Source organism: Oryzias latipes, chromosome 11 (genome assembly GCF_053564925.1).
Source record: "Oryzias latipes strain Hd-rR chromosome 11, Olatipes_Hd-rR_3.1".
NCBI classification, from domain to species: domain Eukaryota; kingdom Metazoa; phylum Chordata; class Actinopteri; order Beloniformes; family Adrianichthyidae; genus Oryzias; species Oryzias latipes.
Genome location: NC_136247.1, coordinates 27,004,893 through 27,020,673, shown reverse-complemented (window position 1 = coordinate 27,020,673; position 15,781 = coordinate 27,004,893). Strand labels below are relative to the sequence as shown.

Here is a 15,781-nt window from a genome sequence, read left to right as displayed (position 1 = left end):
CAAGCAGCAAGAGGTGGACTTTCTCTCTGAACTGATGCTTTATCGTGTCCATCACTAATGTAACGCTTGCTTAGCGTGCGCTGACGTACAGAAGATATAAATGTTCAACTCAATGAGTCCAGAGTGTGTGGATAGAAAACACAACACAGGAATAAAGTAATCAATTGGCTAAAGCATGAAGAAACAAATAAAACAATTAGCTGAGACAGTTAAACGTTCATGGGTAGTTTACCATGAACCATTTAGGGAGCTGAATGGTGCAGATCAAAAGTAGTTCCAATAACGGATAGAAGACGAGGGGGGAAAAAACTGACCTAAACAAGGTCAAAACAGAAGATAGATTAGACAAAACCATTTACAACACACTATTTAAGACACACACTATTTACATTAAGAACAGTAATCAACTGTATGTCATAATTTTAAAAGTAAATGTCAAATGAGCTATGAGTTCCTAACAGGGTTGAAGGAACCTACTTTCAATTTTCAGGCCTATAAATCAATGGGTTTCAATGTGTTTGAAAAATGTTCAAAACATAAAGTGCACTTTTTAATCAGCATTAGCATTTAATCAAGGGAGAAAAACCAATGAATGAGTTCAAAACCAAGATGGCCGACCAGGTACAAGTAAAAAAAAAAAAAAAAATTAGTCTGAACACGGATCCTCTGTGAAAAGGGTCAGAGTCCGTTTGCGTTGGCGTGCTGGGGCAGCAGACTGAAGGTTGCAGACACAAACAGATTAAACAAACGGATCTACAAGGCCGGGGGAATTGGTGGGAGTACAGATGGACAGGAGGATGCTTAAAATCTTCAAAGCATCCGGGATACCTCCACCCATGCCTCCTCCAGCTCCTGGATCAATACAGGAGCTCCCGGTCAGCGAGGCCAAGAATTGGTGAAACTACTAAGATTAAATAAACTTTTCTGTTAAGTTGTATTTAATAAAGTAATAAAACAACACAAATAACAATGTTAATCTATTTTTTAATTTAGTGGAAATAAAAATATATTTTGGTGCAAATGTGATGCGTTATTCTTAAACAAGCCACAAAAATAGAAACAAACGAGCTTCAGAAGAATTTGGTATGTATTTATTTATTTACAGACAACAAAGGTACAAGTTACAAATGAAATTGACAATTGAACGCCCTCTAGTGCTCAGTTGGTGGCATCGGCGGATGAGAGGAATCCGAGTACAGGACGATGACTTTGTCTCATGGTGTGAGAGGAACCACCTGCAGTTTAACATCACCAAAACTAAGGAACTGGTGGTGAACCTGAAGAAGACCAAGTCTCCAGTGACCCGTTTCCATCCAATGTGGACACAGTAGAGGACTACAAGTACCTGGGAGTCTTCACTGATGAACTGGACCGGGGTCAGAACACAGATGCTCAGTAAAAAGGGTCAGATTCTACTTCCTGAGGAGGTTCAGGTCATTCAACATCTGCAAAGCCATGATGAGGATGTTTTAGGAGTCCATGGTCCCTAGCGCAGTCTTGTTTGCTTTGGTGTACTGGGGCAGCAGACTGAAGGCTGCAGACTCAAACAGATAAAACAAACTGATCTGGAAGGCTGGAGACGTGGTGGGAGTAAAGTTGGTCTCCTTACAGCCTGTGATTGACAGGAAGATACTTAAAATCTGCAAAGCATCCTGGATACCTCCAACTGTCCTCTCCACCACTTCCTGGATCAATACAGGAGCTCACGGTCAGCAAAACCAAGACCCCCCCTTAAGAAGAACTGATCACCAAAGGTTTTTCCTTCCTGTGGCAATTAAACTGTACAACTCTTCAATAAGAAGCATCTACCTTAGAAAGCAACACAACAGTTCTATACATTTCATGCTACACACTGTTCATCTGAACACTGAACATTTGCACTAGACTGTATTGTAAGTAACTTTTCTCTCTTTATTCTGACTGTGTAGAAATGTGGAGATAGGAGCTCTGCTGTAAATGTAATTCCCCCCCCCCGGCAAAAATAAAGTATTCTGATTCTGATTCAAGTCAAAAGAATTGGTGAAACTTCTAAGATTAAATGACCTTTTCTGTTAAGTTGTATTTAATAAAGTAATAGATCAACATAAATAACAATGTTAACTTATATTTTTATTTATTGGAAATAAAAATGAATCTTGGTGCAAATGTGATGTTTTATTCTTAAAACAGTCCACAAAATAGAAACAAATGAGCTTCAGAAGAATTTTGTTTTTATTTATTTATTTTTAGAGACAACACAGGTACAAGTAACAAATCAAATTGACCATTGAACGCCCTCTAGGGCTCATCTTTAGCTACTACAGTTCAGTGAAACTTGGCTTAAATGCAGCCTGAATTTATTATCGTACAGTCAGTGTGTCGCATGGAAGCATATTGCATTCAATAAAATAAAAAAGGAGGATATTCATTCTAATTTTTTACTGTGATTTTCATTTAAATATTTTTGAGAACGTAAAAAAATATGTATAAAAATCAGATTTTTTTTTGCAAAAAGTGGAAAAACACAAAAAAACATAGAAAAGAAAATTCTTGACTGCGAGACAAAAAGTTAACCGCACTATAACGTGAGCGTCCAGCAGGCCACAGACGTCACGGGTTTGTGCTCGATATCGTCGTCGGGATCGACTGACAAACAAGATAAGCAGTTCATTTTGGTCAATATTTAATATTTCCAACGTTCTGCTCTGTAATGTTTGTCAACAAAGTTAACAGGTAGAACAAAACAGACCGGAAAGATCGTGACGAGAACATAAACCAAAAACATCACACCTATGACACTTATGACGGCAGCCCATCTTATAGTTTTCATGAGCAGATAAGTGCTCAGTCTGTTTGTTCAGATTTTCTTCCGTCATTTCCGTTCTATTACTTTAAAGAACTACAAAGGTCACTTCTGGGGACTTTTTTTAAATAAAATAACTTGTTTTATTGAATGCAATAGTCTTCCATAGTGTGATGTTAATCTCATCTCTAACAGTCTCTAAAATAATAACGGATTTGTTTCCAAATATAATTTAGAAAGAAAGCAGACATCTCAGTCTGTGTAACATTTAATACTACTATGGCTTCATGAAATGTGTTGCTCAGAAATTAGACAAAAGCTGCACTTATTGAGTAACACTTCAAAATATCTTAGAAGCTGTAACATAAAGTAAAATTATGAAAACTGTTCAGAACAGAAATGTAACAAGTCAAATCAACATAAATGAGCAAAAGAAAACAACATCAACAAATAACTAAAAGTTTGAGCTAAAACGGAAGCGTAGCATTCATTGAATAACGTTCTTAAATGATTCTACCCTGGTCTGAGTGAATACTTCCTTCTGATTGGCTGCTGGCTGTGCATTAAAAAGTGATAACGGACAGGGACAGTCCACGCCTAAAAAGTAGTTCTGGTCACATAGCTTAAATGTTCTGTATCACTGCGCTGGCTTCTATAAAACAACCTTTATCTTCATCATCCGGACAAAAACAAGCTAACAGCTGAACTTTCTGTCTGAACTGATGCTTTGACTCATCGTAACCATCAGCGTTTACATCTCTTTCCTTTGCTGCTACAGTCGAGGTCGGGGCCGACTGCAGCGGCGTGTTGTCATGTTACCGTGACAACAAGGCATCACGTAACAAAATTTACATTTTTTATTTAAAAAAAAGATCTAAACCAAAAAAAAAGCAAGAATAAAGTAGTAAGAATTGATTGAATACTTATTTCTACTATAAGTGACCATGGTATAAACGGGTTAATGGATACCTATGTGCATTATCACATAGTACATTTTATGTACGTTCTCTTTGCATCAGACGGTTCAGGCCTCCACAGCGTGTGTTAATTCTGATAATGCAAACTTTCTCGGCCATTTACCCTCACATATTTTTGGCTTTTTTTTTTAAACCTTAAAACATAAAAAAATCCTTTAAAACATTCAATAAAATTAAAAAATTAAGTGGTTGACCAAATCCTTTGATCATATCCTTATATTTTAAAAGTGCTTTGAGTGATTTATTTTTTAATTTTACAAATTACTTTCCAACCTGATTCATAGCATCTGAAATGTTGAAACTACAGTAAAAATGTCTTTTTTTTACTAAATGAAAACTGTGTAAAACAAAGAATCAAGGCAGAAATGGGTCACATGTTTCTAAATAACTCATTCTCTTGCATAGTGCTGTTATTTTACAGCCAAGCAAACATTTCTGGATATTTATACATATAAGAGATAATTGAATATAATAATCCAGTGTGAAGCAAAGGCATTTAGTCTCTTTTGTTTTCCTTGCTTGATTCTAATTGTACTTTTATTTTATAATTAGGATATAACTGATTTAGTTTATATGATTTATTTTTTGGGGAAACTAACCTGACTCCAGATATTTTTCACAATGAAGACATCTCAGAATTATGACCATATCCTTTTTCTAAACCAAAGCTAAAACAGTTTAATCACAGAAATTATCTGTCCAGACGACAAGGCACTTTAAACATTTGGGGAATATAATGTGGTTGAGAGGTTTTGTTTTTTGTAATTGTTACAATCTTTGTAATGGGACGTTCTGGACAGAGAGCTGCTTCCGGCTTGTGCTCCAACATACCCTCCTTCTCTGGTGAGGCTCGTCTGATCCAGGTCAGAAGATGGGAGTAGGGGGGGGATGTCTGGAAAACATGCAGGCTCACTGACCCCCCCTGTTCCAAGAAGACGAGCTTGATTTTTCAGTTACAACCTGAAGAGATAAAAACAATTTTTGTTCAAACAAAGGGGGGTTGCTTCGTACCAACAGTCCCACCGACAACTCAGGGGTGAATTCCTGATCAACTGCTGTCGTTCTGCAGAAACTATGTCCTAGAAAAGGACATTTCTTTTCTTATTGTGGCTAAAAAACAGAATCATCATAATTAAAAGACCACTGGGAATTTGGAAAATAGACCAAAAGATGATTGGAGTGGGACTTTAAGATAATGTACACCTTCACTGTGTCTATTAGAAGACCTTTCAGAACAATCAAATTTGTATCTTGACCCGTCTAAGAATAAATATATTCTTGTAGCAATAACAATTGGTACAAAAAAAAAAACATCTTCATGGGCTGGAAATCAAAGAACACCATAAACCTGTCTATATGAAAAACCTGTTTCTTGAATACATTTCTTTAGCCAATTCAGTACCTTCTTCCAACGACACGACTGAACCACTATCTGTATGGTCAGCACTCATTGAGTTCCTAAATGAACATTAATTTTCATCTGAGAACTAAATACGTGACCGTCTTGGCCTCTATGGGGTGTTGTCTCCCCGCCTTTTTCTCTCTACAATAACCAATTCATCTCATTTGCAGGTTTCTAAAAGTCATGGGTAATTACTCTGAATATTTTATATTTATTTTAACTTTTTATTTACCGTATTTTCCGGACTATAAGTCGCACTTTTTTTCATAGTTTGGCAAGGGGTGCGACTTATACTCCGCAGCGACTTATATTAGAAATAAATTGAAATAAATACATTGTTAACCCTCCTGTTATGTTCATTTGTGAGGAACAGAGATGATGTTCCTGGGTCAATTTGATGTATGAGGTATGTTAAGTGTTAAGAGTATGTTAAGTGACTCAGAGAATCAGCAAACTTTTTCTACAGTAAGATCTTGAAGGCTAAAAACATAATATTCTATTTTCCAATGATTTCATAGATTCAGAAATGCAATAAAAGTGAAAACTGTTTCTACAAATACAGGATGAAAACAGAGTATTAGTTAGCCAATGATGCTTCATGAAAGGAATAAATAAATAAGTTTGAGAAAAAATTACTGTGAAATTATGAGATAAACAGTCTGCTATGATTGTGTCATATAAGGTTGTGAAAGTTAAAATGCGACTTATAGTCCAGTGCGACTTATCTGTGTTTTTTTCTACTTTATAATGCATTTTTGGGCTGGTGCGACTTATACTCCGGTGCGACTTATAGTCCGGAAAATACGGTATTATTATTATTATTTTTGTAAAAATGACAAGATGATTATTTCTAGTGTGGGTTTCATAATAGTTACAGCTATTGACTTTTCTAGTATCAAGAATATAATGAATTCATAGTTATACATGTCTGGAACCTTTCCTATCTATATGAATCTCTAATAATGTAGTCCTAAACATGTATAGTTAGCAGAATGCATGATGGTTAGTTCAAGCTTGTGGTAGGAATTCACTCTCGTTATCCTTACATCACACACACGTAAAGCTGTGACGGTGTCGAATTTTTCATCACCGCGGAGATGAACCACCATAACCTCAGCTTTCGGTTCCAGAAACAGAGGTATGTTTCAGGGTAGGTCAAGTTGCCATGGCAACTCATGCTCTGAACATAACCTGGTCTGGAGCAGGTTTAGTTGAAGGTTAGTTTGTTTACAGAGAGGTGAAGCAGCATGGCGTGTCCATTTGAAGATGATTTAGTGGATGAAGAAGCTCAGATAATACTTTTTCCGCCATGAGAGGGTGATAAGACCACATATGGATGTTGGAAAGAGAAACTTTTTTACTTTGATCTAACTTAATTATTTGCTTCAGTTAAGATAAATCATTTTTTTGTTAGGTCACCTTAAAGTCAGGCTAGTTTAAACATGTTTCCTGGAATACCCCCTTGCCCTAAACCAGGGGTCGGGAACCTATGGCTCGCGAGCCATATATGGCTCTTTTTATGGTCACATGTGGCTCGCAGACAAATCTTTAATTGTACTTTTTTTTTTTCATTAGACCAGTCCTTCTCGGGCGCGATGCGATGCCAGAGGCGCGGAGTAGTTGCAGTGCTTGGAGAGAGAAATCAGCGCCAGCGCTATCAATTACTATTATCTATTATTTCACAGAGTTTGTACCAGCTGGAAACCTTTGAATTGACGTGCCTACAACTGCGGGCTCCCGTCTCTGAGAAAGAGCGCGCAGTTGCGGCCACGGGATGATAGAGGAAGAAAGCAGAGGGTGGGGGGGTTGTGGGGACCGGCAGCAGGTGAATCGCGCAGGGATTGTAAAAACGTAAAACCCGCTGCCTGTCACTCACTGCAGCGTGTGAGTGTGTGTTAAACTCCGTGTCTGCATGTGATCAGTCTTTTTCACATCTACAGAACATTCAGACCTACAATCACGTTTAAAGTCTCAATGCCTGCATGAAGCAGAAACTCACCACGTATCAACCTGACTAGACCATCAGCAAAACTACCACGGGAAATACTCATCATTTATCAGCAACAGCATAACAACGTTATTCAAAAGAATCCACAGACTTATTGTACTTTAAAAATGTTGAAATTACATCAAATGAACACATTCATTTGTATATTTAGTTTTAAACATATTGTCGCGGACTGAGTTTAACTTGGCTGTTGGGCCGCGTTAAAAGTTCTGGAGTTCATTAAACGCATCAAGCAGAGATCTGATTGGCTCTCAGTTCTGTCGCTCAGCCTGTTGTTAGGTAGTTTGGACCAATGGGGTTCAGCTATGGGCCGAATAAGGGAAATGGGAGGGCTGCAGCGGGAGCAGGGGAATATAAAGTTGGGAGAAGCGCTCTCGTCTCGGCGGGAGAGATTCAGGAGTTGCTGAATTAATTGTTCGGCGTTTGTTGCGGTCTGCACTAACCAGAATAAAGAACCTTAAAAGAGGTTGAGTCTCCGTGCCTCAGTGTGGGAAAGGGACACTACATAAATGTATGGCTCTTTCAAAATTACATTTAAAAATATGTGGCATTTATGGCTCTCTCGGCAAAAAAGGTTCCCGACCCCTGCCCTAAACCTTCCCATCTCACCTTGAGTCACCTGATAAAGTACTTTAGTGTGTTTTCAATGTCATCTACAGCAGCTTCTCTCACCAGCTGCAGATATTCTGCACCATCATTCTGTGATGGTCGTCTCCAGTCTTTAAATTCTTCTCTAAGTCACCAGGAGCTCCAGCCTCCTCCTATCATACAAAGCCACACTCCTGAAGCATTGTGGGACACTGAGCTGCTTTCCTATAACACTCATGATTCTCTCCATGTTCTCTGGTCTAGTGGTAGAAACATCAGTTTCAGTTCACCTGAAAGACCAGATGCATCTGTGCTAGTTATGCCATCTACAAGCTGCTGTCTTATGTTAACCAACTGCTCTACATCTTTAACGCTTGCATCATATCACCTCCACAGACTTTAAACTGACTTCTAGCAAAGTTGGGATAGAGTCTGTATTGAAACAAAATCTCAGATCTAAGAGAAAATCCTTTACGGTTGGAATCTGTCTGTCTTTTTGTGGCTTGACCTTCTTCCTGACTCACTTTAACTCCTCTAACAGCCTTCTGGTTCATGGTGCTAAGGTGGTCTTGTTCATTATATCATCCATATTGGCTGTAATGGATGGAAGACACTCCCCACTGACGTCTCTGTCCTTCTACAGACCACTTTATGTATATAAAGATAAAAGATACTTACCACCGATAGCAGAGTCGTTGCTGTTAAGAGATGAACCCGAGTCTGTGAAGGAAAGATCTGGTTAAGAATGTTATTTTAAAGTTTCCTCCAAAGACGTAAAAATTGAAAACATAAAGGAAGTTAAACCAAAACCCTGAAACTTCCAGCAGACCAAGAAATACTCGCACAATAGGACCAATAGATGTTAATGTTTGTTAGAAAAACAAGAAACAAATCAAAACTAACTGACTTCTACAACAAAAGTAGAGATCATTTCTAAATGCATAAAGACAACTTATAGTAAGATCGTCAAATTATTCCCTTCTAATGAAACTGGTTATGATTAGAAAATACTGTGAAATGTAGATTTGAATCTGGAAGTGATTCAAGCTTTATTTTGGTTTTTGTTTGGCTGAAACTTTGCAGATAAATTGGTTGTTTTCATCTTAAAATTAAATACAAATCTTCAGCAATGAAAAACATTGACATGATTTCTGTTTTGGGGAATAATTCTAGGAAATTTTCTATTTTATAGACCGTTACTGCATCACAAACATGTTTCAACACAGCGGAACCTGAACATTTACTCAGAAACAGGGTCGACTATTTTATATATCTGACCCATTTAAAAACAAAAATATTTATTTTAGATTTATTTTTATCATTGATGCCGATATTTTCACCTCTACTGCAAATGAAAATTGGATCCAAATATTTATTATCTGTCTTCTGGACTACCAACAAAAAACAAACAAAGGATATTGTTCGATCTCTACTCAGAAAACTCTTACTTTTGTCTTCCTTGGTGAGAGGGATTTCAAACTTAGGACCTGAATTCACGTCTTCTGGATCTGTATTTAAAGAATAATAATAAAAAAATTAAAACATGAATACATTTCATTTTTTCTGTCTTAACAAAAAGGATTTTCAGTCGTGTTTTTATCTGGTTTCATATTAATGTGGTCAAATGTTCAAGAAAATAAAACTATCAATTTATAAAAAATAAAAAAAAAGAAGTTTAAAGCAAAGATCTGTTTTATGGTTTGCTTTGAATTAAATAGCAATTTTTTAAAGTTAAATTATCTTGAAAATAAAAACTTTCAATATTTCTTTAAGAAAAACAAACAGAAGCAGACCAGAAATGAATGTCCTGCTTTTCTTTGCTTCATTTGAATAAGTTTGTTTTATTGAGTCATGAGGAAAATTTAGGATTTTACTCATATTTCATTACAAAGAATAAAACTTTGACTTCTATTTGTTTCACTTTTAAAGACTAAAGAAAAGGGATTCTGTCACAATAAAAAATTAAAAACAACCAGTAGTTGTTTAAAATGCACACCTCAGGTACGTGTTTTCATTTGTAGAAAGGCCTTGAAGTTGAACTAAAACTAAAATATAGAAAGAAGAGTGTTACCTTTATTCTTGGTTGGCTGATATTTAAGTCCTGTAAAAACAGATTCCATTAGAAATCATGGATGATGCAGCATCTAATAAACTCTGATTGATAATCTTGGAAATTAATATTTTAATCTGTCCTGATCAAAGTAGATCAAATGTAACCTTCATTTCTTTTTTATAAGATATTTTAATTTTGTAAAGCACATTGTGTTATTCTAGTAGCGGCTGGATGGCTCTGTTGGCTGTTTGTAGGACTGGCCTTTGAGATCAGGGTTCAATTCCCAGGGGGGGTCTGGGTCTCCCTGTGTCGGCCCCCAGCGCAGATAAAATAGAGTCAGGGAGGGGATCCGTGATAAAAGTCTCAGTGCAAATCAGAGAAAAGCTGATTGGCTGTGGCGAGCCCTGAAGGGATTTGTAGATAACAACCTTGTGTTACTTCAGTATAAAAAGAGCTTAATGAATGAATTTGGATTTGACGCTTTAACCTGATACGGTTTTAGAATGGCATCAATTTGAGTGCATTTGCTTTTACTAATTTCAAACATTTCTGTCAAAGAAAAATAAAATATGTCAATAATTTATAAGATATTAAAATTATTATTTTAACATAGTTTACATTATTCAGATTTTTTTTTTTATGTTTCTAAGAAGACGCATCTTAAACACATTGAACTTACTGAAGATTCCCGGATTTTTGACAAGAAACACGATAATTGAGCCCAAAATCAAAACGAGCAGACCAATGACGATGCCAACATAAAGACCAAGGTTATTTTTATCAACAGGAGGAAGGTGGTGATCTAGAACAGAAAAACACAGATTCATGTTCTTTACATTCTCTCACTGTAAGTTAGACATTGTGTAAACTGGAAGTAATTTTCCAACTTAAAACATGTAAACAACAAAATCTAAAACTTTGAGATTTCTAGAGATGTGAAAAAACAACTAATGGATAAAAAGCAACAAAGAGGGTCTTACCCCATGTTTTCACAACATGCATGTCAGAAGCTGGATGAATGATTTCACAGGTGTAGTTAGCAGAGTCACTCCTTAAAATCTCCACATAATCTGTTCTTTGGAAGGTTTCATCGTGATTCGGACGAACTCCAGAACTCATCACTCCATCGTCTTTAGTGAGGACACGCCCATCTCTTCTGATGTTTAGGGTGATGTCTTTTGGATAAAAGCCTGTGGCGAGGCACGTCAGCACAATGTTGGAGGACTCTTTGGCTTTTTTAGCGAATATGTAAACGTCAGGAGGAGCTGAAAGGAGAAAATAAAAAGTCAATCTTTACTTTGAACAGATTTTCATTTGCTTTGTTTCTCTGCACCTTCATCAGGAGGTGTTTAGCAAATATACAAACTAACTAGAATGTGTTCAGGAATGGTTCCAGAAGTGAAAGTTGATTTCTGAAGGTAATAAATCTGATCAGCAGTCGTCTTATCAGCTTGGATGATGGACGAGGACTCTGGATGGTCACAACTTGGACTTTGGTTTTATGAGCTTCATAGGCAACTATCTTGTTTCTCAAATAGACTGTAGAGACGTTGTGACTCAGAAAATACTAGATGTACTTTTTAGTAACTGACACATTTGGATTTAACAGCTAATACTAAAGGAAGAGCTTTCAGGATGCCTTCAGACCAGGACAGTCCTCCAAACTTGGACTAAACTGTCTAAACATGGAAAATTAAATGTTCAGATCTTTGTGTAGTTTTCTATTCTTCCATGTTGAGAACAAAACCATCTGGAAACGTCAAGCAGTTACAACTGCTGTTTACCTAGTGATGGTGCTGATGTCTGAAACCTAAAGATAACTAAATACCTTATACTATAATGAAAAATAATATATGTATTTGAATAATAAATGTAGGAGATTATTTTTCGGTTACTAGACTAACTATTTATTGCTAAAACTACATTTGGAATTGTTTAAAAATATTCTAAAAATGCATACAGGCATTTCTTAGCTGCTGCTTTGAATAACTCAGAAAGGTTTTCATCCATTCCATGCACTCCTTCTCCAGGTAACCCTTGGTGTAGTCTTTCAGAGCTGTGACATCATCCCACTTCCTCTTGGTGGGGAATGCTGCATCTGCTGCAGCCACCCAAACTTGATGTTTATCATCAAAAGCCAGGAAGTCATCTCCATCATAGTTGTACATGTCCATGCCACGCTTAAACTGGAGGTTGCCTTGTTCATCTTCTTCACCTTCACATCCATGCATCCACTGAAGAACGTGAGTGTCTGAGGAAAATAAATGTGAATTATATCAAACTATACTGACTAAAACACAAAAAGCATCAAGTGGACAGAACACACCAGGGCTCCAGACTGCAACCAATTGGTCGCATTTTGCGACCAAAATTTGAGAGTGCGCGACTGAATTTTACATCCAGTCGCACATGTGCGACCAGTAAATTTGCCTCCCCCACCCTCCGTATTTTTTATACATTAAACATGGAAGGGGCACGTCAATGATCAATGAAATGAGCAATGAGACGCGAGCGCACACGCACGCAAACACACTCGCATACATACTCATCAAACGCGAGCACACAATCACGTGATGCCCGTCTGTGAGGCGGCCACTGCGTGTGAGAAGAATAGGGAAAGTCACTGTAAGTGGCTAAATGCGTGGAGGGGGAGGGGCCTAGAGATTATCGAGCGCGCATAAACATCTGTGGGAAGGAAACGGAGACAAATATCAACCTGACATGTGCGTCTGAGCTATGAGCAAGCGAACTATTGATTCGTTCTTCCGACCTGCAGCTAGTGTACCAGAGCCAGAGTGTACAGCAGGGGTCTCAAACTCGCGAACCAAACCACGGCTCTCATGCACGGCTGTCACGGCAGCACACCGCTCCCGCGTCAGATGGTCAGCTGAGGAGAATAAATGTCCCACACCGACATGCGTGACAGCTAACGGGGCTCTAACATTAAACACGTGTGAGCAACAACAGGATTTAGTCTTAGACACATTTAAAACACGTGGGGAAAATGCAACGATAGACGTGTTTAAGATGAACCAACGCCGCGCCTGGGCCCCCCGGGGGGGGAATGAAGGCGAAGCTGCAGCGAGACTGAAGGAGAACAGGAAGTTGTTGTCCTTAACATTCAATTTACTTTTAATATGCCTCTTCCTCTTAGAATGATCTGTGATTTGTGTCAGTACTAAATTTCCAGCTGCGTTCGCTCTGGTTGGGGTCTTGCTTCCGCCCCTTTCTCGTGATATTTCTTTTTGATTGACAGGTGATGTTGGAGCAAAAACAAAAATATACGTCACACACCAGTTGATATGTTGCCGCGTTTCATCCATCTGGGCGATCTCAAACACGCTTATTGTGCATCTTGGCTGCACCTATTTGGTGTCGCCAACATGAATTTCCATCCCCTAATGTTTACATACATTTAAGTATTGTTTGTAACTGTGAAATGACCGAAAGGTTAATACGGTAATCACTTTGTCACTAAAAACTTTTTTTATGTATGGTATTTTGTTTACTATTTGTACTGTCATGACAGCAATGCTGCTGTCAGTTTACTTTCTTTTTGCATCTTCAAAAGTCCAGAATAAAATGTGACACTGAATTTGGAACAGCACATTGTAATTTCTGCATCTATTATTAAAGTATTTATTAGTAATACAGTGGAAATTAGTAGATTTGGTTAGAATGTTGATTTACGGTATGCGTCCCTAAATTTTCTGGTTGTGCCCCTTAAATTTTCAGTTGGGGGCCACTGTGCTCCTAGTGAAAAAAGTTAGTCTGGAGCCCTGCACACATGACCCATCTCTTCAAATCTCACCATTAGACGTTTGTCTCATTCGGTTGATCAGGATGTCGATGTTAACCTTGAACCACTGCTGCTTGCTCTGCCGGGACTGTGTGCCTTTATCCCAGTATTCCTGCTGGAGTCGCTCCTTCATCCAGTCCTGTTTGGGAATTTTCTTTTGCACAGAGCTGTCATAGTAGTCGATCATTCTGTTATCCAGCAGACCCATAGCAGTGAATTCATGGATGCCTGGGAGCTTCACAGGATGGGAAAAGGCCGTGTAGATGTACGTGAGGGAGTGCTTCTCTGAAAAACAGAGTGAAATAAACAAAAAGGGTAAAAAAGAGATTTTTTTTTGTTTTTTGTGGACTGGCTGGCTTACACTAAGGGTTTTTCATTTATGTGGTGTTCTGTCAAGGTCAATTTACAATCCAAGTCATGAAATAAATGACTAGATGTAAACATCTAACATGTCAGGGACTGCTGAAGTACTGCATTTCATACAAGGACAACAGAAGGAAGCCACTATGCTAATCATTTCCGTGATGTTGGTTCGTTTTTCTAACAGGAACTAGCTTTTCTCCCACGGGGAAATTTATTTCATTCAGTGTTCTACAAAAGTGACATGTGCTTAAAAAATGAAATCAGAGAACTGTGTCACATAAACTTCTATTTGTAATAGAACGGCTACAACAATTATAGCAAATGTTAAAGTTGCGCTACAGAAGCTATGTTTTAAGCTAGCATGCTAGCATTACACAAAGCAGGGAAGAGATCTATTATTTTTTGAAAATGTTTTTTTGTAATGTCTGACTCCTTAAAGAACATGTTAACATTGCAAGTTTTCGAAGTAAATGAAGTTTAAGTTCGTAAATCACACAGAAATTACTCAAAGAAATGTGAATTTTAAACGACGTCACAACCTTAAATTTTTACTTTCGATTTCAACCGGACCAAAGTTAACGTGTCTGAACACGATAACTCACCGCCATTTATTGCCACGAATGTCCAAAAAAGGACACAGAATGATAAAATGAACATTTTTTAAACTCTACTTTATTCGAATTCAAAGTTTAGTTTTAAAATCTTTCCTCTTCCTCGTCTTCCGCACGCGACAAACACAGCGTCTGCCTCAACACGGAAACGCGCTTGAATGACGCATTAAGGGTAGCTTGGATTTTAAAGACATCTTGGGTTCTTTTCGCGATATTGTTTATTAAAACTCAATTTGAAATGTTTAATCGAAACACATCAAGGTTTCTGCAACGTACGTGATGCCAACGGGACTCATCAGCTTTATGGAATTTGGCCGGTCGACAGGTGTGTCTCAAATGGGCGTGGAGCCTCAGGTGAATCTAGACGTGCGGCACCGTGATGACAAACGCGTTTAGTATGAAATTAACGACATTCTGTCAAACAGCCCTGAATGCTCGGGCCGAAACTTAAATTCAAGAACTTTTATGATTTTTTAATACAATATATTGTACAGTATGTATTTAAAAAGCAACAAAGTGAGAGTTTCTATAGCTGGCCCACTTCGCGACTCATTTCCCCAATAACGCGGAAATGTGTTTGTCTTTCCTAAGATCATTTGAATGCGACACAGGTTACAATTATTTTCGTGATCAGCACAAAGACGTCCAAAAGTCTAAAATAAGTAATAAATAGCCACCCAGTAATATGGATGGATTCGGTGGGGCATTTAGAATTTCCCCAGGGCAAATTTCTTTCACGAAGTAACGTCCTCCTAAAGGTCTGCGCCCCTCACTCGAAACAACGACGTCGTGTTGTCCTTGAACGCCTCTTCCCGTCATGTTCTCAAACAACAGTCAGGAACCGGAAGGATCATAGCCTCAGAAAGCACTGATCTATAGGATGAAAACATGATATCTTTTTATAATCAAAATGAAAAAACTAAAATAAAACTTTAATAGCGTCTTTGTTTGGCACACCTTTTTTTTTACTGGTTTATTCTTTTTTTCTTCTCCTAATTTTTTATTTTATAATTTAAATGTTTTGTTTAAACCTTTCATTCAGTCTGCAACACAATTTAAATTTCCGGTATGAACATTTTTTATGCAAATATTGCTGGCTTTGCTTTAACTTACCTTAATTAAAAAAACAAACAAATATTACATCAAAAATTGATAAATCTAAATCCACATTAATTTAATTACAAGTATTACAGTCTAG

The 15,781-nt window shown here is 37.6% G+C and overlaps 1 protein-coding gene across 2 annotated transcripts; it reads right to left on the bottom strand.

Moving 5' to 3' along the window:
* Positions 1–2,203: 2,203 nt before the first annotated feature.
* On the bottom strand, positions 2,204–15,381 carry LOC101175175 (H-2 class I histocompatibility antigen, Q10 alpha chain-like). Of its 2 annotated transcripts, none has more exons than XM_078955108.1 (9): positions 14,860–15,381; positions 13,622–13,894; positions 11,771–12,061; positions 10,791–11,075; positions 10,490–10,612; positions 9,829–9,858; positions 9,206–9,265; positions 8,436–8,477; positions 2,204–4,719 (listed from the first exon to the last, which is right to left on the bottom strand). In XM_078955108.1, the coding sequence occupies exons 2-9, from the start codon at positions 13,815–13,817 to the stop codon at positions 4,709–4,711; spliced, it is 1,038 nt and encodes a 345-aa protein (XP_078811234.1). In that variant the 5' UTR covers positions 13,818–13,894; positions 14,860–15,381; the 3' UTR covers positions 2,204–4,708. The 2 variants fall into 2 exon arrangements, with proteins under 2 accessions (XP_078811234.1, XP_011478979.2); XM_011480677.4 differs by lacking the exon at positions 14,860–15,381 and adding an exon at positions 14,575–14,751.
* Positions 15,382–15,781: the final 400 nt, after the last annotated feature.

What these genes read in the sequence shown, in the direction of transcription:
- LOC101175175 (XM_011480677.4), bottom strand. Translation starts at nt 14,629, where the DNA reads ATGTTCATTTTATCATTCTGTGTCCTTTTTTGGACATTCGTGGCAATA. An exon ending in ATTCGTGGCAATAAATGGCG is followed by an intron (nt 13,895 to 14,574) that starts GTGAGTTATCGT and finishes TCTGTTTTTCAG; the next exon opens with AGAAGCACTCCCTCACGTAC. An exon ending in TCAGCCAACCAAGAATAAAG is followed by an intron (nt 9,266 to 9,828) that starts GTAACACTCTTC and finishes CTTTAAATACAG; the next exon opens with ATCCAGAAGACGTGAATTCA.